The 18,070-nt window shown below is 42.5% G+C and overlaps 1 protein-coding gene across 1 annotated transcript in view; it reads left to right on the top strand.

Annotated features, from left to right (window-relative positions):
- The window catches only part of LOC112263272 (dedicator of cytokinesis protein 3-like), a gene marked incomplete at its 5' end in the record, with an annotated part of 69,863 nt that overhangs the window by 37,622 nt on the left and 14,171 nt on the right, over window positions 1–18,070 (top strand). Inside the window, 6 exons of the mRNA XM_042314878.1 lie at window positions 172–307; window positions 2,695–2,776; window positions 5,069–5,184; window positions 5,671–5,758; window positions 12,496–12,615; window positions 15,390–15,475. Coding sequence (XP_042170812.1) covers window positions 172–307; window positions 2,695–2,776; window positions 5,069–5,184; window positions 5,671–5,758; window positions 12,496–12,615; window positions 15,390–15,475 — 628 coding nt within the window. The remainder of the gene's footprint in view (window positions 1–171; window positions 308–2,694; window positions 2,777–5,068; window positions 5,185–5,670; window positions 5,759–12,495; window positions 12,616–15,389; window positions 15,476–18,070) is intronic.

Below are 18,070 nucleotides of genomic sequence, written 5' to 3'. Positions count from 1 at the left end.
CCTCCCTCCCTCCCACCCCTCTCCATCCTTTCATCCCTCCCTCCCCCTCCCTCCCTCCCTCTCCAACCCATCCCTAACCTTTCCTCACCCCTCCATTCACCCTTCACTCCCCCTCCACACCCCTCCCTCTCCATTCTCCCTCTCCCCTCCCCCTCTCTCTCTCTCCCCCAGTCCACTGAATCTGCTGGGGTCTATCCGCCAGTCGTCCTCCTCACTGTCCTCTCACACCTCCAGCGAGACGGGTAACCTGGTGATCCTGACGGACAGCATGGTGATGGAACACCCCGAGGACGTCTACCGTATGCAGGTCTGTCTCTACGCCAGGGCAGTGCCTGCTGTACCCGCTGTACCATACCCACTATACCCACCTCACTGTACCGAACCCACCTCACTGTACTCTACCCACTGTACCCATCTCACTGTATCCACCTCACTGCAGCCACCTCACTGTACCATACCCACTGTACCCACCTCACTGTACCATACCCACTGTACCCACCTCACTGTACCATACCTGCTGTACACACCTCAATGTACTGTACCCACTGTACCCACCTAACTGTACCGTACCCACCTCACTGTACTCTACCCATTGTACCCACCTCACTGTACCCACCTCACTGTACTGTACCCACCTCACTGTACCATACCCACTGTACCAACCTCACTGTACCGTACCACCTCACTGTACCCACCTCACTGTACCGTACCCACCTCACTGTATCCACCTCACTGTACTCTACCCATTGTCCCCACCTCACTGTACCCACCTCACTGTACTGTACCCACCTCACTGTACTGTACCCACCTCACTATACTCTACCCACTGTACCCACCTCACTGTACCCACCTCACTGTACCGTACCCACCTCACTGTACTCTACCCATTGTACCCACCTCCCTGTACTGTACCCAACTCACTGTACTGTACCCACCTCACTGTACCCATCTCACTGTACCCACCTCACTGTAGCCACCTCACTGTACTGTACCCACTGTACCCACCTCACTGTACCATACCCACTTTACCCACCTCACTGTACCGTACCCACCTCACTGTACTCTACCCATTGTACCCACCTCACTGTACCCACCTCACTGTACTGTACCCACCTCACTGTACTCTACCCACTGTACCCACCTCACTGTACCCACCTCACTGTACCATACCCACTGTACCCACCTCACTGTACCGTACCCACCTCACTGTACTCTACCCATTGTACCCACCTCACTGTACTGTACCCACCTCACTGTACCCACCTCACTGTACCCATCTCACTGTACCCACCTCACTGTAGCCACCTCACTGTACTGTACCCACTGTACCCTACCCACCGTACCCACCTCACTGTACTCTACCCACTGTACCCACCTCACTGTACCCACCTCACTGTAGCCACCTCACTGTACCCACCTCACTGTACCCACCTCACTGTACCGTAGCCACCTCACTGTACTGTACCCACCTCACTGTACTGTACCTGCTGTACCCACCTCACCGTAGCCAACACACTGTACTGTACCCACTGTACCCACCTCACTGCACTGTAGCCACCTCACTGTACTGTACCCACCTAACTGTACTCTAGCCACGTCACTGTACCGTACCCACTGTACCCACCCCACTGTACTGTACCCACTGTAGCTACCTCACTGTACAGTACCCACTGTACCCACCTAACTGTACTGTACCCACCTCACTATACTGTACCCACTGTACCCACCTCACTATACTGTACCCACCTCACTGTACTGTACCTGCTGTACCCACCTCACTGTACTGTACCCACCTCACTGTACTGTACCTCACTGTACCCACCTCACTGTACCCACCTCACTGTACCCACCTCACTGTACTGTACCTGCTGTACCCACCTCACTGTACTCTACCCACTGTACCCACCTCACTGTACCCACCTCACTGTACTCTACCCACTGTACCCACCTCACTGTACTGTACCCACCTCACTGTACCCACCTCACTGTACCCACCTCACTGTACTGTACCTGCTGTACCCACCTCACTGTACTGTACCTGCTGTACCCACCTCACTGTACTGTACCTGCTGTACCCACCTCACTGTACTGTACCCACCTCACTGTACCCACCTCACTGTACCCACCTCACTGTACTGTACCTGCTGTACCCACCTCACTGTACTCTACCCACTGTACCCACCTCACTGTACCCACCTCACTGTACTCTACCCACTGTACCCACCTCACTGTACTGTACCCACCTCACTGTACCCACCTCACTGTACTGTACCCACCTCACTGTACCCACCTCACTGTACCCACCTCAATGTACTGTACCTGCTGTACCCACCTCACTGTATTGTACCTGCTGTACCCACCTCACTGTACTGTACCTGCTGTACCCACCTCACTGTACTGTATCCACCTCACTGTACCCACCTCACTGCACTGTACCTGCTGTACCCACCTCACTGTATATTTGTTTGTTTTCTGGCCCATTTACTGTAAATAATCTGGTTTCTGTCTCATTTTACTGTAAATAATCTGGTTTCTGGCTAATTTACTAAATAATCTGGTTTCTGGCTCATTTACTGTAAATAATCTGGTTTCTGGCTCATTTACTGTAAATAATCTGGTTCATGGCTCATTTACTGTAAATAATCTGGTTTCTGGCTCATTTACTGTAAGTATATTTTCTCTTTCTTGTCTCAGCCCAGTCCTTCGTCCTCCAGTCTGAGCTCCACCCACTCAGCCCCCTCCCAGATGATGAACTCTGCCCCCAACAGTATCAGAGGTAGGTTGTCTACTGTAGGTTGTCAGATCTTACTAGCAATGGGTTCAAACCCCTACTTTGTGTGGCTAGTTTCGATGCTCTGATCTCTGTCTAGTTGTGGTGTTCCTCTCTTGTCTCCTCTCAGTATCTCTGTCTCCTCTCAGTATCTCTGTCCAGTTGTGATGCTGAGTTCCTCTCTGTCTCCTCTCAGTATCTCTGTCTCCTCTCAGTATCTCTGTCTCCTCTCAGTATCTCTGTCTCCTCTCAGTATCTCTGTCTCCTCTCAGTATCTCTGTCTAGTTGTGATGTTCTGTTCCTCTCTTGTCTCCTCTCAGTATCTATGTCTAGTTGTGATGCTGTATTCCTCTCTGTCTCCTCTCAGTATCTCTGTCTCCTCTCAGTATCTCTGTCTCCTCTCAGTATCTCTGTCTAGTTGTGATGCTGTGTTCCTCTCTGTCTCCTCTCAGTATCTCTGTCTCCTCTCAGTATCTCTGTCTCCTCTCAGTATCTCTGTCTAGTTGTGATGTTCTGTTCCTCTCTGTCTCCTCTCAGTATCTCTGTCTAGTTGTGATGTTCTGTTCCTCTCTGTCTCCTCTCAGTATCTCTGGCTCCTCTCAGTATCTCTGTCTCCTCTCAGTATCTCTGTCTCCTCTCAGTATCTCTGTCTCCTCTCAGTATCTCTGTCTCCTCTCAGTATCTCTGTCTCCTCTCAGTATCTCTGTCTAGTTGTGATGTTCTGTTCCTCTCTGTCTCCTCTCAGTATCTCTGTCTCCTCTCAGTATCTCTGTCTCCTCTCAGTATCTCTGTCTAGTTGTGATGTTCTGTTCCTCTCTGTCTCCTCTCAGTATCAATTCAATTCAAGGGGCTTTATTGGCATAGGAAACATGTGTTAACATTGCCAAAGCAAGTGAGGTAGATAATATATAAAGTGAAATGAACAATACAAATTAACAGTAAACATTACACATACAGAAGTTTCAAAACAATAAAGACATTACAAATGTCATATTATATATACAGTGTTTTAACAATGTACAAATGGTAAAGGACACAAGATAAAATAAATAAGCATAAATATGGGTTGTATTTACAATGGTGTTTGTTCTTCACTGGTTGCCCTTTTCTTGTGGTAACAGGTCACAAATATTGCTGCTGTGATGGCACACTGTGGAATTTCACCCAGTAGATATGGGAGTTTTTCAAAATTGGATTTGTTTTTGAATTCTTTGTGGATCTGTGTAATCTGAGGGAAACATGTCTCTCTAATATGGTCATACATTGGGCAGGAGGTTAGGAAGTGCAGCTCAGTTTCCACCTCATTTTGTGGGCAGTGTGCACATAGCCTGTCTTCTCTTGAGAGCCATGTCTGCCTACGGCGGCCTTTCTCAATAGCAAGGCTATGCTCACTGAGTCTGTACATAGTCAAAGCTTTCTTTAATTTTGGGTCAGTCACAGTAGTCAGGTATTCTGCCGCTGTGTACTCTCTGTGTAGGGCCAAATAGCATTCTAGTTTGCTCAGTTTTTTTGTTAATTCTTTCCAATGTGTCAAGTAATTATCTTTTTTGTTTTCTCATGATTTGGTTGGGTCTAATTGTGCTGCTGTCCTGGGGCTCTGTAGGGTGTGTTTGTGAACAGAGCCCCAGGACCAGCTTGCCTAGGGACTATTCTCCAGGTTCATCTCTCTGTAGGTGATGGCTTTGTTGTGGAAGGTTTGGGAATCACTTCCTTTTAGGTGGTTATAGAATTTAACGGCTCTTTTCTGGATTTTGATAATTAGTGGGTATCGGCCTAATTCTGCTCTGCATGCATTATTTGGTGTTCTACGTTGTACACGGAGGATATTTTTGCAGAATTCTGCGTATCTCTGTCTCCTCTCAGTATCTCTGTCTCCTCTCAGTATCTCTGTCTAGTTGTGATGCTGTGTTCCTCTCTGTCTCCTCTCAGTATCTCTGTCTCCTCTCAGTATCTCTGTCTCCTCTCAGTATCTCTGTCTAGTTGTGATGTTCTGTTCCTCTCTGTCTCCTCTCAGTATCTCTGTCTCCTCTCAGTATCTCTGTCTAGTTGTGATGCTGAGTTCCTCTCTGTCTCCTCTCAGTATCTCTGTCTAGTTGTGATGATCTGTTCCCCTCTGTCTCCTCTCAGTATCTCTGTCTAGTTGTGATGCTGTGTTCCTCTCTGTCTCCTCTCAGTATCTCTGTCTCCTCTCAGTATCTCTGTCTAATTTCGATGCTCTGTTCCTCTCTGTGTCCTCTCAGTATCTCTGTCTAATTTCGATGCTCTGTTCCTCTCTGTGTCCTCTGCCCTCTGTGGTAGGCTCCCCGTCGCTGCCAGAAAAATACAGACACAACCGTGAGATGTTGATGCTGCTGCCTCTGCACCGTGAGAGACCCAGCTCTGCTATGTACCCCAACATCACTGAGAACGGACAGGTACAGCTACTATTGGCTTGGCCCACGCTTCTCCGCTTCGCTTCAATCTCTATCTTCTCTGGGCCCTTATCCACAAAGAATCTCAGAGTATTAGTCTAGGATCAGTTCCCCCCTTTGTTTTCCCTTTTAGATCATAATCAGTATGATTATATGGGCAGATCCTAGGTCAGTACTTCTTCTACTCTGCTTCAATCACTATCTCTTTAGATCTTCCTATTGGAATGTAATGAAATACTTCCTGGTACTGCCAGAGTAGGATGACCCTCATCTCTGGGTCTAGTACCTCACCTTATGTTCTTCCTGTTCCTGCTTGCTTTTTTAGGCCAGGTAATTGTAAAAAAATAAATAATAATAATAATATTTTTTAACTATTTGTGACAACTGCTGATGTAAAAATAAAAGTTTTTTTTTTTTTTTTTAAAGTCTTTATAAATACCTTTTGATTTGGTTCATTGATTGGTTGATGTGTCTTTTCTGTGTCTCCAGCCAACTAACTTCCAGCGAGCGTTGTTCCACCAGGTGATTGGTCCGTGCAAGCCCTGTAGCGACCCTAACCTGTCTGTAGCGGAGAAAGGTACTGTTGTCCTGCCTGTCCTCAGCTTATTGCCCTTCAGTCTGACCTTGAGTCTGTTGCGTTAGACATACAGAACTTGGCCTACATATAAAAAGGGACATCGCTGCGTACGTCTGATGATAGTCTGTAAGTAGTTTTGTTGCTGCGTTGACTAAAAGTATAAATTCATGAGTGCAGATATTCTGTGAGTCTGTCTGTCTGTAATCCTTCATCACACACCTTCCATCTCTTCTGTCAGTCTGTCTGTAATCCTTCATCACACACCTTCCATCTCTTCTGTCTGTAATCCTTCATCACACACCTTCCATCTCTTCTGTCTGTAGTCCTTCATCACACACCTTCCATCTCTTCTGTCTGTAGTCCTTCATCACACACCTTCCATCTCTTCTGTCTGTAGTCCTTCATCACACACCTTCCATCTCTTCTGTCTGTAATCCTTCATCACACACCTTCCGTCTCTTCAGTCTGTCTGTCTGTAATACTTCATCACACACCTTCCATCTCTTCTGTCTGTAATCCTTCATCACACACCTTCCGTCTCTTCAGTCTGTCTGTCTGTCTGTCTGTAATACTTCATCACACACCTTCCATCTCTTCTGTCTGTAATCCTTCATCATACACCTTCCATCTCTTCTGTCAGTCTGTCTGTAATCCTTCATCACACACCTTCCATCTCTTCTGTCTGTAATACTTCATCACACACCTTCCATCTCTTCTGTCTGTAATACTTCATCACACACCTTCCATCTCTTCTGTCAGTCTGTCTGTTCAGTCGTCTGCTTTATCTGTTGATTCAGTCAAGGCAGTTCACTGAACCTCCTAATACTTCAGCTGGTTTAATCCACAGTATCTTCAGCCTATAGATATCCCACTGTGGATAATTTGTAGAGAAGAGCCCAGTCAGCACCAACTCATTGCTATGACTAAAGCCCTTTGTCAGCTCAGAGTTTATAGAAGGTGGTTGTCACGCCCTGGTCAAAGTATTTTGTGTTTATCTTTATGTATTTGGTCAGGCCAGGGTGGGGCATGGGGTTTTGGTAATTGTGGTGTGTTTGTCTTGGGGTTTTGGTGGTGGTATTGGGATTGTAGCTTAGTGGGTTATCTAGCAAAGTCTATGGCTGTCTGGAGTGGTTCTCAATCAGAGGCAGGTGCTTATCGTTGTCTCTGATTGGGAACCATATTTAGGCAGCCATATTCTTTGAGTTTGTTGTGGGTGATTGTCCTTAGTGTCCTATGTGTACTCTCGGTTAGTTTGCACCAGATAGGCTGTTTCGGTTTCGATTACGTTTATTGTTTTGTGTAGTGTTCGTGTTTCTTTGTTTGATTAAACATGAATCTCAATCGACACGCTGCAGTTTGGTCCGACTCTCCTTCATCACCACTAGAAAACCGTTACAGTGGTAACCAACTCTTGAACAGAGTTTATAGGAGGTGATAACCAACTCTTGAACAGAGTTTATAGGAGGTGGTAACCAACTCTTATTCAGAGTTTATAGAAGGTGATAACAAACTCTTATTCAGAGTTTATAGGAGGTGATAACCTACTCTTATTCAGAGTTTATAGAAGGTGATAACCAACTCTTGAACAGAGTTTATAGGAGGTGATAACCAACTCTTATTCAGAGTTTATAGGAGGTGGTAACCAACTCTTGAACAGAGTTTATAGGAGGTGATAACCAACTCTTATTCAGAGTTTATAGGAGGTGGTAACCAACTCTTGAACAGAGTTTATAGGAGGTGGTAACCAACTCTTATTCAGAGTTTATAGGAGGTGGTAACCAACTCTTGAACAGAGTTTATAGGAGGTGATAACCAACTCTTATTCAGAGTTTATAGGAGGTGGTAACCAACTCTTGAACAGAGTTTATAGGAGGTGGTAACCAACTCTTGAACAGAGTTTATAGGAGGTGGTAACCAACTCTTATTCAGAGTTTATAGGAGGTGATAACCAACTCTTGAACAGAGTTTATAGGAGGTGGTAACCAACTCTTATTCAGAGTTTATAGGAGGTGGTAACCAACTCTTGAACAGAGTTTATAGGAGGTGGTAACCAACTCTTATTCAGAGTTTATAGAAGGTGATAACCAACACTTCTACATTTCTCTCCTTCATCTATGTGTGGTACTGGTATGTTATTGGTCAACCCTGTAAGTCAACATAAACAAAATGAATGATACATATTAACAACCCTAAACAATTATGAAAAATGCAACACATTACATTACAATGCATTACAAACGCCACCATTACAGAACATTGGCTACATTAATATATAAAAAAACATGAACCGACACACACCCAGAGAAAATCCTTTAATGTAGAGGTGCTGAGTAACAGCGAATAAACTTTAAGCTATAAAAATAGAGTCACACACCCTATATATATATAAACTCCCAGTAATTTATTAATTTAGTAATTACTGGGAGTTTATATAGAGAGAGTGTGCGACTCTCTTTATTTTTTTATACATTAATATTACTAACATCGCTGTAAATGCCTTCAATATTAATAAAAGGATGATGATGATGATGACGATGATGAAGATTTTTGATGGTGATAGTTTTTTATTTTATTGTATTGATGATATTGTGTAAATACAACATGTCTCTCCACTGCAGTCCTAATCTCGGATCAACACAGAACTAAAATATTGCTGATGATTAATGATGATTCAGGGTTAATTAATTAGATGATTAAGTTCTGAGGGGACGTGTTAGAAAACAAAACGAGAAGCGGAAGCAGGGCTGTAGCTCCACCCAGCTTCTTTTTTTTTTCAAATTAGGGGAGAGTCTATGTGCCAAATGTCCCCTCCACTTCTGAAATTTGCAATATGTGAACACATCATGATTTGTCCAAATGATATGTGCACCGGAAACAAAGTTCCTCGTTAGTCGGCTCATCCCACAGTCTGTTGACAGAAGCTACTATATCAGTTATGTTATCCCACAGTCTGTTGACAGACACTATGATATCAGTTATGTTATCCCACAGTCTGTTGACAGACACTATGATATCAGTTATGTTATCCCACAGTCTGTTGACAGACACTATGATATCAGTTATGTTATCCCACAGTCTGTTGACAGACACTATGATATCAGTTATGTTATCCCACAGTCTGTTGACAGACACTATGATATCAGTTATGTTATCCCACAGTCTGTTGACAGACACTATGATATCAGTTATGTTATCCCACAGTCTGTTGACAGACACTATGATATCAGTTATGTTATCCCACAGTCTGTTGACAGACGCTATGATATCAGTTATGTTATCCCACAGTCTGTTGACAGACGCTACGATATCAGTTATGTTATCCCACAGTCTGTTGACAGACGCTACGATATCAGTTATGTTATCCCACAGTCTGTTGACAGACACTACTATATCAGTTATGTTATCCCACAGTCTGTTGACAGACACTACTATATCAGTTATGTTATCCCACAGTCTGTTGAAAGACGCTACTATATCAGTTATGTTATCCCACAGTCTGTTGACAGACACTACTATATCAGTTATGTTATCCCACAGTCTGTTGACAGGCACTATGATATCAGTTATGTTATCCCACAGTCTGTTGACAGACACTATGATATCAGTTATGTTATCCCACTGTCTGTTGACAGACACTGCGATATCAGTTATGTTATCCCACAGTCTGTTGACAGACGCTACGATATCAGTTATGTTATCCCACAGTCTGTTGACAGACGCTACGATATCAGTTATGTTATCCCACAGACTGTTGACAGACGCTACGATATCAGTTATGTTATCCCACAGTCTGTTGACAGACGCTACGATATCAGTTATGTTATCCCACAGTCTGTTGACAGACGCTACGATATCAGTTATGTTATCCCACAGTCTGTTGACAGACGCTACGATATCAGTTATGTTATCCCACAGTCTGTTGACAGACGCTACTATATCAGTTATGTTATCCCACAGTCTGTTGACAGACACTACTATATCAGTTATGTTATCCCACAGTCTGTTGACAGACGCTACGATATCAGTTATGTTATCCCACAGTCTGTTGACAGACGCTACGATATCAGTTATGTTATCCCACAGTCTGTTGACAGACGCTACGATATCAGTTATGTTATCCCACAGACTGTTGACAGACGCTACGATATCAGTTATGTTATCCCACAGTCTGTTGACAGACGCTACGATATCAGTTATGTTATCCCACAGTCTGTTGACAGACGCTACGATATCAGTTATGTTATCCCACTGTCTGTTGACAGACGCTACGATATCAGTTATGTTATCCCACAGTCTGTTGACAGACACTACTATATCAGTTATGTTATCCCACAGTCTGTTGACAGACACTACTATATCAGTTATGTTATCCCACAGTCTGTTGACAGACGCTACGATATCAGTTATGTTATCCCACAGTCTGTTGACAGACGCTACGATATCAGTTATGTTATCCCACAGTCTGTTGACAGACACTACTACTATATCAGTTATGTTATCCCACAGTCTGTTGACAGACACTATGATATCAGTTATGTTATCCCACAGTCTGTTGACAGGCACTATGATATCAGTTATGTTATCCCACAGTCTGTTGACAGACACTATGATATCAGTTATGTTATCCCACTGTCTGTTGACAGACACTACTATATCAGTTATGTTATCCCACAGTCTGTTGACAGACACTACGATATCAGTTATGTTATCCCACAGTCTGTTGACAGACACTATGATATCAGTTATGTTATCCCACAGTCTGTTGACAGACGCTACGATATCAGTTATGTTATCCCACAGTCTGTTGACAGACACTACTATATCAGTTATGTTATCCCACAGTCTGTTGACAGACACTACTATATCAGTTATGTTATCCCACAGTCTGTTGACAGACGCTACGATATCAGTTATGTTATCCCACAGTCTGTTGACAGACGCTACGATATCAGTTATGTTATCCCACAGTCTGTTGACAGACACTACTACTATATCAGTTATGTTATCCCACAGTCTGTTGACAGACACTATGATATCAGTTATGTTATCCCACAGTCTGTTGACAGGCACTATGATATCAGTTATGTTATCCCACAGTCTGTTGACAGACACTACTATATCAGTTATGTTATCCCACAGTCTGTTGACAGACGCTACGATATCAGTTATGTTATCCCACAGTCTGTTGACAGACGCTACGATATCAGTTATGTTATCCCACAGTCTGTTGACAGACACTACTATATCAGTTATGTTATCCCACAGTCTGTTGACAGACACTACTATATCAGTTATGTTATCCCACAGTCTGTTGACAGACGCTACGATATCAGTTATGTTATCCCACAGTCTGTTGACAGACGCTACGATATCAGTTATGTTATCCCACAGTCTGTTGACAGACGCTACGATATCAGTTATGTTATCCCACAGACTGTTGACAGACGCTACGATATCAGTTATGTTATCCCACAGTCTGTTGACAGACGCTACGATATCAGTTATGTTATCCCACAGTCTGTTGACAGACGCTACGATATCAGTTATGTTATCCCACTGTCTGTTGACAGACGCTACGATATCAGTTATGTTATCCCACAGTCTGTTGACAGACACTACTATATCAGTTATGTTATCCCACAGTCTGTTGACAGACACTACTATATCAGTTATGTTATCCCACAGTCTGTTGACAGACGCTACGATATCAGTTATGTTATCCCACAGTCTGTTGACAGACGCTACGATATCAGTTATGTTATCCCACAGTCTGTTGACAGACACTACTACTATATCAGTTATGTTATCCCACAGTCTGTTGACAGACACTATGATATCAGTTATGTTATCCCACAGTCTGTTGACAGGCACTATGATATCAGTTATGTTATCCCACAGTCTGTTGACAGACACTATGATATCAGTTATGTTATCCCACTGTCTGTTGACAGACACTACTATATCAGTTATGTTATCCCACAGTCTGTTGACAGACACTACGATATCAGTTATGTTATCCCACAGTCTGTTGACAGACACTATGATATCAGTTATGTTATCCCACAGTCTGTTGACAGACGCTACGATATCAGTTATGTTATCCCACAGTCTGTTGACAGACACTACTATATCAGTTATGTTATCCCACAGTCTGTTGACAGACACTACTATATCAGTTATGTTATCCCACAGTCTGTTGACAGACGCTACGATATCAGTTATGTTATCCCACAGTCTGTTGACAGACGCTACGATATCAGTTATGTTATCCCACAGTCTGTTGACAGACACTACTACTATATCAGTTATGTTATCCCACAGTCTGTTGACAGACACTATGATATCAGTTATGTTATCCCACAGTCTGTTGACAGGCACTATGATATCAGTTATGTTATCCCACAGTCTGTTGACAGACACTATGATATCAGTTATGTTATCCCACTGTCTGTTGACAGACACTACTATATCAGTTATGTTATCCCACAGTCTGTTGACAGACACTACGATATCAGTTATGTTATCCCACAGTCTGTTGACAGACACTATGATATCAGTTATGTTATCCCACAGTCTGTTGACAGACGCTACTGTATCAGTTATGTTATCTGTGTCTGTCCACTAGAGACTTCAGTCCTAACCACCGTCAGCAGCTCAGGGTGGACAGTAGAGTGGGTGGAGAGTAGAGGGGTGGACAGTAGAGTGAAGTTTTAATATTATCTGTCTCTCCTCTACAGTCCTGACCACCCCCAGCTCCTGGAGTCTGGACAGTGGTACCAGAGAGGCGTTGCCGTTCCTGTCCACCCACGTTGGGAGTGTGATGGCCCCCCCAGTCCCGCCCCGTAGCCTTCCCCATGGTAAGACCCTTTATACATGAATGCCACACTACAAACTTCACATTTTCTGATGGTTAAAACAATCAAGAAAGAAAGCTGGCACAAAGCTAAATGCTGCTCCCAGCCTCTTTAATGGCTTTATTCAAGACAACTTACAGTTCCGTGCAAAAGTATTCATCCCCTGGTCGTTTTAAAATGGTTATTTATTTCACCTTGATTTAACCAGGTAGGGTAGTTGAGAACACCTTTATTTAACCAGGTAGGCTAGTTGAGAACACCTTGATTTAACCAGGTAGGTTAGTTGAGAACAAGTTCTCATTTACAACTGCGACCTCTGGCCAAGTTAAAGCGAAGCAGTGCGACACAAAACACAGAGTTACACATGGAATAAACAAAACGTACAGTCAATAACACAATAGAAAAAGTGCATGTACAGTGTGTGCAAATGAGGTAGGATACAATTTAGCAATTAACACTGGAGTGATAGATGTACAGATGATGTGCAAGTAGAGGTACTGGGGTGCAAAGAGCAAAAATAAATTACCCCAAAATAAATAACAATATGGTAGTTGGGTGGGCTATTTACAGATGTGCTATGTACAGATGCAATGATCGGTAAGCTGCTCTGACAGCTGACCCCTGGTGGCATGTCAGGTGGGATAAGTGTGTGTTTGTCCGAGCAGTGTGTAAATTGATTATGCAAATATTTTGGGATTTTCAACACATGAATGTTTCTTATAAAAACTAAGTGAATCCAAGATAGACTGACTGCATAGTATTAATATCAGCCCTCTGATTACTATGAAGAGCAAGATGTGCCGCTCTGTTCTGGGACCAGCTGCAGGTTAACTAGGTCTTTCCTTGCAGCACTTGACCACATGGCTGGACAGTAATCAAGATAAGACAAAACTAGAGGCTGCAGGACTTTTTGGAGTGTGGTGTCAAAAAAGCAGAGCATCTCTTTATTACGGACAGGCCTCTCCCCATCATTACAACCATTGAATCTCTATGTTTTGACCATGACAGTCTACAATCAACTTGTTCAACAGCCACACCATTCATTACCAGATTCAGCTGAGGTCTAGAACTTAAGGAATGATTTGTACCAAATACAATGCTCTTAGTTTTAGAGATGTTCATGACCAGTTTATGACTGGCCACCCATTCCAAAACAGACTGCAACTCTTTGTTAAGGGTTTCAGTGACTTCATTAGCTGTGGTTGCTGATGCGTATATGGTTGAATCGTCAGTATACATGGACACACACACTTTGTTTAATGCCAGTGGCAGGTCATTGGTAGAAATAGAAAAGAGTAGAGGGCCTAGAGAGCTGCCCTGCGGTTCACCACACTTTACCACATGTTTGACATTAAAGAAAACCCTCTGAGTTCTATTAGATAGATAGCTCTGAGGAATACCTACAGTAGCTCTGAATCCACAATATGGCAGAGGTTGAAAAGCCATAACACATAGTTTTCTCAACAAGAGGTTATGATCGATAATATCAAAGGCTGCACTGACATTTAACAGTACAGCTCTCTCAATCTTCTTATTGTCGATTTCTTTCAACCAATCATCAGTCATTTGTATCATTTGTGTCATGTGTAGTACATGTTCTCTATAAGCATGCTGAAAGTCTGTCCATTTTGGATTACAGAGAAATAGCATTGTATTTGGTCAAACACTACTTTTTCCACCTCTCCCAAACTAACTTCACAAAAATTGAAATGTTTTTTCTTTCATTATTCGTTTTTTTTATGCATGAATACGATTGGCTCACTGTTCGTTCCTGCATAAGTTTGCCCACTTTTGCCAATGAAGTAATCATTCAAATAATTCTCAACATCAAATGGTTTGATGCAGTTTTTTGTAGTTTTTATGAAGTTTGTTGTAGTTTTTATTTCATGGGAGCTTCGGATTCCAATAGATTCCCACAGGAATCCTTCAACTTCCGTCCACCAGTAATCTGTGTGTGATTGTAGCTCTCCTTTGTCCCTGTGTTTCTATGTTGAAAAGGGCAAGTCCTGTGTCATCCTATCCAGGGATATAGTGATTCAGAAAGGTGGGTAAACACTGATGATGAGCAGCAAGTCAATTAGCTAGCATAATTAGTGTGGGAAACCACAGGTGTCTGACTCATTCCATGGAAGGCCTCATAAATAGACGGAAATAACCAAACCAGCAGACACACTGCCCTCCATGGAATGAGTTGGACACCTGTGTTGTGAATGCTATACACAAAATCAAAGGTATGTCAACGGCACAGTGTTTACCCCCTCCACCGCACCCCTGAACTTACCTGATCCTTTCCACCCCAACGCTCTAACCACTAGGCTACCTGCTGCCCCAATCTACCCCAACCTGCCTCTCAACTAGAATGAGTTATGTAGCCTAGTGTAGAGACCTGTTTATCCTTCTCCACATCTCTCTCGCTCTCACGCTCTCTCGCTCCCCCTCTCTTTGTCTATGTATCTCTCTTTCTACTTCTTTCTCTCTCTCTCTCTCTCCCTCATCTCTCTCTCTCTCTCTCTACTTCTCTCTCTCTCTACTTCTCTCCCTCCTCTCCATCTCTCTCTCTCTACTTCTCTCTCTACTTCCCTCCATCCCTCCATCTCTCTCTCTACTTCTCTCCCTCCTCTCCATCTCTCTCTCTATACTTCTCTCTCTACTTCCCTCCATCTCTCTCTCTACTTCTCTCCCTCTCCCTCCTCTCCTTCTCTCTCCTGGTTGTAGTTCTGTGTGTTTCTCCAAACCAACCCATTTTGTTCTGTCCTGCTGTGTGTCTCTTCCTATAGGACACTTCTCCATGAACTTTGATGCTTTCCACCACCAGAACAGCGACCTCCCTCCAGCTCTCCCTGCACGCTCCTCTATACGAAAGGTACCCTCCGTGACCCGCCCTGGGCTAGAGTAGCCTATACCGTCCTTTCTGGTCTGATCTGGTCTGTTCTGTGCATGTCTCCGGCTAGTATCTCAGCCCTTTCAGTATCAATGCGCATGCATGGATAAACGAGCACTTGGTTGTAGCGTATCTTATTTTTTTACTGTGTGTTTGTGTCGGTTTATAAGTATATATATATATTTATTGTAATGTATAACTGTGTGTTTGTGTCAGTTTATAAGAATATATATATATATATATATTGTAATGTATAACTGTGTGTTTGTTTGTTTATAAGTGTATATATATATAGTTTATAAGAATATATATATATATATATATATATATATATATATATATATATATATATATATATATGTATATGTATTGTAATGTATAACTCTGTTTTTGTAATATTTGTCTTGCAGTTTGGCTTGAATTTGCTTTATACCTGTTCATAATCATTTTCTTTTTGTTTTTAATAACGCCTCTTTTGTTCCACTTATCTATGAGAATAACCCATTATCCCACTTATCTATGAGAATAACCCATTATCCCACTTATCTATGAGAATAACCCATTATCCCACTTATCTATGAGAATAACCCATTATCCCACTTATCTATGAGAATAACCCATTATCCCACTTATCTATGAGAATAACCCATTATCCCACTTATCTATGAGAATAACCCATTATCCCACTTATCTATGAGAATAACCCATTATCCCACTTATGTATGAGCATAACCCATTATCCCACTTATGTATGAGAATAACCCATTGTCCCACTCATCTGAGAATAACACATTGTCCCACTCATCTATGAGAATAACCCATTGTCCCACTTATCTATGAGATTAACCCATTGTCCCACTTATCTATGAAATAACCCATTGTCCCACTTATCTGAGAATAACCCATTGTCCCACTTATCTATGAGAATAACCCATTGTCCCACTTATCTATGAGAATAACCCAGTGTCCCACTTATCTATGAGAATAACCCATTGTCCCACTCATCTATGAGAATAACCCATTTTCCCACTTATCTATGAGATTAACCCATTGTCCCACTTATCTATGAAATAACCCATTGTCCCACTTATCTGAGAATAACCCATTGTCCCACTTATCTGAGAATATCCCAGTGTCCCGCTTATCTATGAGAAGAACCCATTGTCCCGCTTATCTGAGAATAACACATTGTCCCACTTATCTGAGAATAACCCATTGTCCCACTTACCTATGAGAATAACCCATTGTCCCACTTACCTATGAGAATAACCCATTGTCTCACTTATCTATGAGAATAACCCATTGTCCCACTTATCTATGAGATTAACCCATTGTCCCACTTATCTATGAGACTAACCCATTGTCCCACTTATCTATGAGAATAACCATTTGTCCCACTTAGCTATGAGAATAACCCATTATCCCACTTATCTATGAGAATAACCCATTATCCCACTTATCTATGAGAATAACCCGTTGTCCCACTTATCTATGAGAATAACCCATTATCCCACTTATCTATGAGAATAACCCCTTGTTCCACTTATCTATGAGATTAACCCATTGTCCCACTTATCTATGAAATAACCCATTGTCCCACTTATCTGAGAATAACCCATTGTCCCACTTATCTATGAGAATAACCCATTGTCCCACTTATCTGAGAATAACCCAGTGTCCCGCTTATCTATGAGAAGAACCCATTGTCCCACTTATCTATGAGAATAACCCATTATCCCACTTATCTATGAGAATAACCCATTATCCCACTTATCTATGAGAATAACCCATTATCCCACTTATCTATGAGAATAACCCATTGTCCCACTTATCTATGAGATTAACCCATTGTCCCACTTATCTATGAGACTAACCCATTGTCCCAATTACTTTAGAATAACCCATTGTCCCACTTACTTTAGAATAACCCATTGTCCCACTTATCTATGAGAATAACCCATTGTCCCGCTTATCTGAGAATAACCCATTGTCCCTTTTATCTCTGACCATAACCCATTGTCCCTTTTATCTATGAGAATAACCCATTGTCCCTTTTATCTATGAGACTAACCCATTGTCCCACTCATCTATGAGAATAACCATTTGTCCCACTTGTCTATGAGAATAACCCATTGTCCTGCTTATCTATGAGAAACCCATTGTCCCCCTTATCTATGAGAATAACCCATTATCCCACTTATCTATGAGAATAACCCATTATCCCACTTATCTATGAGAATAACCCATTGTCCCACTTATCTATGAGAATAACCCATTGTCCCACTTACTTTAGAATAACCCATTGTCCCACTTACTTTAGAATAACCCATTGTCCCTTTTATCTATGAGAATAACCCATTGTCCCGCTTATCTGAGAATAACCCATTGTCCCTTTTATCTATGAGAATAACCCATTGTCCTGCTTATCTATGAGAATAACCCATTGTCCCACTTACTTTAGAATAACCCATTGTCCCGCTTATCTATGAGAATAACCCATTGTCCCACTTAGCTATGAGAATAACCCATTATCCCACTTATCTATGAGAATAACCCGTTGTCCCACTTATCTATGAG

Source organism: Oncorhynchus tshawytscha, unplaced genomic scaffold (genome assembly GCF_018296145.1).
Source record: "Oncorhynchus tshawytscha isolate Ot180627B unplaced genomic scaffold, Otsh_v2.0 Un_contig_9496_pilon_pilon, whole genome shotgun sequence".
Taxonomy (NCBI): domain Eukaryota; kingdom Metazoa; phylum Chordata; class Actinopteri; order Salmoniformes; family Salmonidae; genus Oncorhynchus; species Oncorhynchus tshawytscha.
This window is presented reverse-complemented; position numbering and strand designations above follow the sequence as displayed.